Source organism: Watersipora subatra, chromosome 9, assembly GCF_963576615.1.
Source record: "Watersipora subatra chromosome 9, tzWatSuba1.1, whole genome shotgun sequence".
NCBI classification, from domain to species: Eukaryota; Metazoa; Bryozoa; class Gymnolaemata; order Cheilostomatida; family Watersiporidae; genus Watersipora; species Watersipora subatra.
The window spans coordinates 42,509,250-42,517,701 of NC_088716.1; the positions used below are offsets into that span (position 1 = coordinate 42,509,250).

The 8,452-nt window shown below is 35.9% G+C and overlaps 1 protein-coding gene across 1 annotated transcript; it reads right to left on the reverse strand.

Annotated features, from left to right (window-relative positions):
* Nucleotides 1-5,027: 5,027 nt before the first annotated feature.
* On the reverse strand, nt 5,028-5,483 carry LOC137405087 (protein giant-like). The gene has a single exon (XM_068091312.1). It carries the CDS (start codon nt 5,481-5,483, stop codon nt 5,028-5,030), a length of 456 nt encoding a protein of 151 aa, XP_067947413.1.
* Nucleotides 5,484-8,452: the final 2,969 nt, after the last annotated feature.

An 8,452-nucleotide genomic window follows, 5' to 3' on the forward strand; every position in this document is an offset into this window, starting at 1 on the left:
GATGTTGGTTGTTATCTATTTTCTTTTTTATGAGACATGTACTGTATTTGATTTTTGTTTAATTTGAAATATTGTGAACTCAAAACGTGCCATGGCCATCGCTTGCTATAAATACTTGAGATCTAATATTGGTACCATATCGGTCACGACGGAAAGGACCGAGACGTCATTGATAGTCCAAGAAACAAATGGCAGCAAGCGATCACGTTGAATTATCGATTTCTGCCATACATTTATACTTGCGGGTTACAAATACAAACTAGTCGCAAATATAAAAACTTTTTTTACTAGAGGACCGGACCTGAGGAATCTAATTTGTTTGTTCCACTGTATTTATTTTCACATCACTATATTTTCGCACTCATCAGAGCTGCGAAATTAAGTTGCAGCGAAATTTTACTCTGTGTGCTACTCACGAAACTAAATACTAGCGAAATATAAGTGTCCTATGGTAGCTCAAGTTCTCATAGGTTTTGTATTTGCAGCCAGCTTCTAGTTTGGGTTTCTAGAAGAATTGTATGTTGTGATGTTTGTGTGAAAGCCTAAGGTGCTGCTGCTAAACTGATGTAACAACATAGTGGCTGTTGACAATAATCATTTAAATACTGTATGTGGATACCTTTCCTTTAACTCTTCATCTCACAAAGCGCCAAGGTAATATTAGCTGAAGGTCTATTAAGCAAAACATATAACATGCAAAATATGTTGTGGACAGTATGCAATACATATACAAAACCAGGCTCAGGTAAGCAGTTACAGATATTAAGATCATCTGCATGTGATTAAATAAAATATAATTTATGTAGCAGTAGCAAACAACTAAAACAAAACAAAAATGCAGTAAAATTTGGAATTCTGTTGGAAAAAGTTAACCCTGCTTTTGTAACAATGGTTTCAGGTGAGCAATTGGATACTACTAATATTTTGACAATATATTAAGGTGAATAATATTAAGCAAAATAAATATAAACATAGACGGAGTAATGAAAAAAAATGGCTTAAAATGCGCTCTTCAGCTCTGCTCCTCAACAGACGCTTTAAGCTAAGAGTTAACTGATGACACCAACTCTTTGCACAACATCTCGCATCGCCATTGAAACACTCTCACAACTAACAGACGAATCATTCTTCAGTACTTCTGTGGCTTTTCTACACATGAAGTGCAGACGTACCGTGAAAAACTTTTTCGCAAGACGATGCGCTAGCTGATGTTGACAGCTTGACGATGTCAGTGCATGGACACCCTGTGCCCATGGTAAAAAAGCGCATCTTTATCTTGTGCTGTCTAAGCTAGGCATCATCCACCCTTTTCTCTTTTGTTTTCGGCCTAAAGCAAAAAATTCTGAACACAACCCAAGCAAACGGAAGTATTTTAATATGCATATTACAGAAATACATCTATGATTTAACGTGCAAAAACACAACCCACTGTAAAAATTGTACCAAATGGGTAAACACATTATTCTTTACAGAAAAAGGCAGTATGTATATATAATAACCCGATTGAGTCTTTTTTGAAGGTCAATAACCTTGCGTTTGAGTTGGTCAACCTCCGAATCACTGGTATCATGGACTAGAAATATAAATGAGAATGACCATTAAGGATTAAACATTAGGCTTCTTTAGAACCTAAAATATTCAGTTACACAGCTTTCACTCTGTCTTGTGCTTCTCCTCCTTGTGCCTAAACATATGATCACAGACAGAGAATCTATAGAGAGACCTGCATGCTTGACCATGTATTCAGCTGCGAGAAGAAAAGGTAATTGGTGTTTAAGGTGGATGAAAGGCTGAATGACAAAAATGTCACTGCGGTTAGTATTTTGTTAGCTTTTTTTTTAGCATCATTCTGTTAATATTTCTTCAATAGACATGCAGAAGAGAAAATTTTAGCTGTTTGGTGATATGTTACCCATACCATGCATTTCAGGGTGCAGTAAGGTACCACACATACTAGTGTTAATTGTGATGGTAGCAGAAATCTATTACTGAAACAGATGAATCGCGTGCAATACTAGTAATACCGTATGCCGCTATCTACCACACACACAGCAGTTACACACTTAAAATACGCACCAGTGTGCTGAATTGGCTGGATGTGAAAAAATAGAACATGGCAATAAATTGTAGTCAATATTAGGAGATCTTTGTTACAGGCTAAAATGTGACATGAAATTTGGTTGCAATGTCATCCAGACCAAAATAGTCAAGGCAATGAAATAAAAAAATAGGCATATCGCAATAAAAAATTGTTGTGTACAAAACAAACAAAAATTATGTTTGCTTATATTAGCTTATTAAGAATGCTTTAACCTACGATGCCATCCAGACCAAAATAGTACAGGCATTGAAAAAATAAAAATAAAATAGGCATATTGTAATAAAAAACTGCTGTGTACAAAACAAACAAAAACTTTGTTTGCTTATATCAGCCTATTAAGAATGCTTCAAGCTGCGATGTCATCCAGACCAAAATAGTTAGGGCATTGAAAAAAAATGAAATGGGCATATTGTAATATATTGTAATAGTTGCCAATATAGACCCAAAATTGTTGAAACTTTTCTTTTAAAAACTACATATATTAAAATAAAAATAGTCTAGCAAAAACAAACGAAAGTTTTAAAGGTTTTGAAAATTTTAGGTATTTTGTAACTAAAATGTCAGGGTTAAAAACATAACAAAATTGGGTTTTGTTTAGTACTGACTGGAAAATAGGATTGCAATAAACATTTAAACCTTTGCCTGAAACTCTGACTTTCTGTGACTCTGGGGAATATAATGAGAAAAGTGAGCTCTTTTTTAGCAGATATGTTTAGCGATAAGAGTTGGACAGAGATGTTATGAGAGAAGGATCGCTAAGATCAACAGTGATGAAAAAGAAGCGCGAAAGAAATTCGAAGAAGAGCACCGGAGTGCGAGACAGTTGACACAGAGTTGGAGAACGACAAGGCATTCAGGGCGACAATTGAGCAGTTGGACGAGGTTTTGAAGATTGCAGGTAGTAGACCAGCACCATTTAATGGTTGGGCCAAGATTAATGGGCCTGGGCCAATGACAACACTCAGCTTTGTGATGCGACCTCCTGTGCAGTCGGTTAAGACCCAGGAGGAGCTTCCCCATGTCACACCTGTCAAGCCCGCCTCCGTTAGTGAGAGCGTGGTTAAAACGGAAGAGATCGCAGATGAGGTTGAGGAGTCATTATTGGCCCAACTAACAGGCTCCAGGCTAGTCACAAATAATGGAAGAGTTGGTGGTGATAGTGGTAACGGTGGAAATGTTGGAGGTGATGGTGGCCACAGAGGTGGAGAAAGATAAATTGGCCATATAGAGATTAGCCTGTCTTGACAAGCTGTTGTTTTTGCGTAGTTGTCCCCCCGTCGAGCGGCGAGCAACAACGGCTTGTCACAAGACGTACTGCACCTGATGCATCAGCTGCACTTATAGGGAGTTGTTCTCTTCCGTCTACGCGGCTTGGCCGCGATGTTATATCGGTCGGTAATCATAACGGATTTTACGCAAAAATTTATGTAGAAAGAAAAACAAGATTAGAACGTTTAACCAAAAACCAGTTTTTGTGATAAACTTTAGTAGAACTTAAGAATAAAATAAACTTAAAATGAAATCCATAAGAACAACTAAAACTGACTGATACAAAAATAGAAATAAAACTGACTGAGCGCACAAATAACGACGTTTCGTCGCTGTTGTTGCCTAAGTTCTCAAATTCTAATAATGTTTTCTGCAGAGAGGGGTCGCCAGTTAAACGTTCTTATCTTAATTTTTCTACATAAATTTTTGCGTGAAATTCGTTATGATTACCGATGGAGCGACCGGAATAACATCGCAGCCAAGCCGCGTAGACGGAAGAGAACAACTCCTTATAAGTGCAGCTGATGCATCAGGTGCAGTACGTCTTGTGACAAGCTGTTGTTGCTCGCCGCTCGACGGGGGACAACTACGCAAAAACAACAGCTTGTCAAGACAGGCTATATAGAGATATGCTGTGAGATTTTGATCTCTGCACTTCTTGAACAGAGCACTAAATTCACAGCAAGTGAGGCAAAAGAGAGACTGTGTATTATGATGAACAGTTAATTAGTGCTACATAACGAGCTTAAATCTTAAAACTGTGACGGCTATTCTTGTATTTATTAGGACTTAGTAAGATTAATTAGAGACAAGTCAGCTAGAAAGTGAGTAAACACAAAAATGGACATACAACAGTTACCCTTACGGAATCTACAAGTTATTAATAAAGTTGTTAGTTTGGCTTTGTACATAGGTCTGAGATCTGTTAGGTTTTGTGTATTGAAACAAAGGGCACTTTATAAATTGCGTATAAAACGCTGAAAACATTTTGAAATGTTGACAGCAACTTTTTTAAATGGATAGTTGTCTATATCCAATGTGTAGTCATTGTTAGCGTCCATAACCATGAGCAGACAACTGCCATTATAACACTGGCTACTGATGAGATTTTGCCCAGTTGTTGTGAAAGGTCTGATCCCATAGTTTAGCAGCTGCCTATGAATTTTGCTCAACTTTAAAACTTCATGGCATCTTTCAAATATTCAAAAAGTACAACTTCATGTTTTTCATCTTTGAAATGCAGCAACAAAAATGCACCACATTCAAGCTGGTATTGATCAAACATACTAGCCAAGTCAAGAAAAGATTTCATTCTCTAATTGCCAAAGTTGTTGAAATAAGACAATGCTTTGACCGATGTCAGTGTAAGTATTTAGAGAATTAATCTGAGTAAGTTCTAACAATGTAATAATACTATTCTAATATTCTAATAATACTAATAACTATGGTTGCAAAAACCAGTTAAAAATTAAAAAAAATGAAAAAACATTCTTCAAAGTTCGAAAATTAATGTATTCATATACTGTTGAGCTAAATTTAAATTCAATATGCATGGCTAAACAATCACGGATATAAAACTTGCAACATTATATATTTTATAAATTATTTTATCTTAGAAAAGTAAAAATAGATAGTGAGTAGACTGAAGTGGCATTGATTATTTGTGGTCGAGAGGAAGCTGATGAGGTACTGTGCTGTTAGCATTATCTACTTTGCTGAGCTCTGCCTGATAATACATTATCTGTGCTTCTATTTGCGCTTTTCTCGTTTCAACTCCAAGTTCTCTTTTGAGAAAGCTGACATGAACGTCTGTGCTGTCCAACTTTGCTTGCTTCGAGTCTCTTGAGCGCTTCGCTGCTGCATTGTTTCTATTTCTTTTTTCTCGGTATTTTTCATCCGCTGTTTTGTCTGCTGTCATCTTTCGGCTTCCTCCTTTATTGGCAGCAAAGGTTGATGGAACAACACTAGATATAGCGCTGTCGGCAGCCATAGAAACTGTAAATGCGGCCCCTGATGAGTCATGAGATGAATTACCGCCTGTTGAGGAACAGTCGGTCTGTCTGTCTGAAGTCAGCCATGAAGTTAGCAAGCCTGATTTGGGATTTTCAGTCATTTTTGTTGATTCTTGTACAGAAATTCTGTTCCCTGTTTTAAAAAATACAAAACTGACTAAAAGCAATGGTTGTTCGAAAAAATCTTCATCACTAACAATTTATTTTACACTTACTCAACATCGGAAAATTAAATTTTTTAATCGCAATTGTATATTTGTTATGCTTCATCAATCTGTCAACTTGCCGATGTAGCTATAGCTATAAGCATGACGAAATGAGTACTTGCTATTCCTAACTTTGTTAAAGCAGCAAAACTTTAAAAGGGTAATACATTTGTAGACTAAAACAACAAGCATTTAAGATAACGCCAATATACTGTTCAACATACCTTGTGTTGTTCCTCCCTTCTTTAAATTCGTACTAAAACTGGTTGAACAGCTCAAACTAGGCCTATATAATCGTGTTTTGTAAACAAAGGATATTTGAGATCCTTTTGGACAGTTTGCTAAGTGTTTCCATACATAAGGAAATTCAGAGTTTTTTTTAAGACTAACGCAACTAGGCTACATATTGAGTAATCATAATATTTCTGACAAGATTCTTTCTGTAGTTCAATGCCTTACTGACTGTTACATAACAATTATGAATAGAGTTGAATGTTACTCAATGTTGTGCTTGAGAGTTGTTTACGCTGAGGATAAAGGTAGATGGGCGACCAATTTCTCGCAATAATTGAGAGACTGCTTCTAAATGTTCATTTACGTTCTTTCTTTGTTTCCAATCCCATTTAAATAGTTTGCGTTCCCCAGGCTTTTGACTCCTGGAGCCAGCTTGTTAGGTATCAAGTTTCTTAATTTTTCCGTTTATAAGCTTTCTGTCAAACGTAATAACCATCTAAGTGGATGTGATGTTTAGTTGCTCTTGGCAATTACCAGTAGCAAGCCAAAAATACTAATAGATGCTATGGTATATTAAATCCTCAAAAATGACTAGCCAGTACACAAAGTTTCTCGTATTGTCTAAGTACCGATTAGTCTAATGACCTCATGGTGACAAATACGCCTCTGGTCAACCTCTTTGCACAGTATTTGTAAGAAGATTTATAAATTCCTGAAATGCCGAGTGCTCCAAAATCCTAAATACACTCTTTGCGGCATAGATGTATATGCCCCAAAACAAAATTAAAAGTGCTTCTACTTACATGTATGTGTATGATATTTGATGATTTTGTCCCTAGTGGTATAAATTGTTGACTGACGTTTTCCAACAATAGACTTGAAAACCATAACTTCAAAACTGTTTGCTGCACAAAGTGGCATATATTTGACCAGAATGCAGCACTCTAATGTCATCATTTTTGTTGAACTGTTTTGATTAAAAATATTATGAATTGTAATAAAATATAAACAAGAAAAAAAATTATAACATTAAAAAGCCAACAATTAAAACTTCCTACTCTATAAATTCTCTGTTTCTCTTGTGTAATTGTAGAACAATAGAATTCCTTGAATGTAGGCTGTGTCATAAAACTGAGACAATGCCTTCTTCTTGTTGGTTCTCTAACAGGGCTAACTGTTCTGGCTCCACTTGTTGATGTTACAGCTGAGGTTGCCTAGTGGAATCAATGGTTTCAGTTGAAACACTTGCTGCACATTTTAATATGCATCCTGAGCTGGTCTTCATGACCTTTCATTACAATGTCACACTTTGCATTTAGCTTTGAAACCCTTTCCTTCGGCAGTTTGCATAAAATACTGCCATACCAGATCCTGTTTTTGAGGCATAGTGGCATCCAAAACTTGTACATGCTTGCACATGTACATCCAATGGTTGTACATGTAGATAGGTTGCTAGTTGCCAAATTAAGGAGGAAAATGTCATAGATTTTCTAATATTAATATTTTTGATTTTGTTTGATGTTTGTTAGCACGAACTGAGTAAAGGGTTTTCTATAAGTGAGAACAAGCAAGTCTGGCATCAAAACTTCGAAGCATTGTTTTTATGAAAACAAAAAGAGACAGTCTGACATTTGTACTCCAAAGCCTGGGTATTGAATTGACCAAATTATACTAAATCCTTTAATTTGGGGCCTATATTTGCAGTAAAAGAACAATGAATGGTCTTCCATAAATGTTGCTTACCGTTACCAATAAAATTGGAGAAAAAGAAAAACCATATAACCTTAGGTTTTTTTACCTGGTTTAAACCTAGCTAACCCTGTTTGTTGGTTTTATTTACATCCAATTTTATTCTCTAAAACAAGAAAAAAATATAGAAGCCGTTTAAGGAGTTGACAACTCAAGATGGCATGGACTCTATGTCAGTGAGTCCATCAAGTACTTTTTGAAAGATACTCCAAAACTGTTTACATCATTTATCGCTCTGGTGTAAACTGATAGAGAGTTCCATGCAATGGAAAGCCGGTATGCGACATGTCTTGAGCCACATGTGGCAAGAAAATTGGGTGGTCTAATTGATAGCTCTTAATGTGAGTAGTGCAGTATAGCCTGTCTTGTAGGTTGTTCATGTGAACAGAGTGAACTAAGAGACAGGGTCTATGAGTACATAGACGTTGAATTGGTAGTATTTCAGATATAAAAAGGCAGCATGGAATGTTGGTGAAATATAACGCAAACATTGGATATTTTGGATTGTAAATATTTTTCGTAAGTTTGTAGCTGGGATTTAGTGAAAGCTTTTAAGCAATGTACAAATTTACTGTATATTAGGCTGTAGTAACGCAGAATTAGTCAGTTTTATGGAAGCACTAAAGAGGCTTGATGGGTCAGCCTTAAGCCTTGCTTCAGTACTTTCAAAGATTTTGCATGTGTGATGACCAATTTAACCTTTCATCGATTGTTATGCCAATAATTTTATGGATTGAATTTTAAGCAGATAGGTAGTACAGTCTCAATTAAAGTTATTTTTTAATTAAGGGTGAACTTGTATTGAAAGTTTTAAATAATAATTAAATTTGTTTTATCAATTTTTAATCTTAATTTATTAGCGAGGCATCAGTGTCTAATGA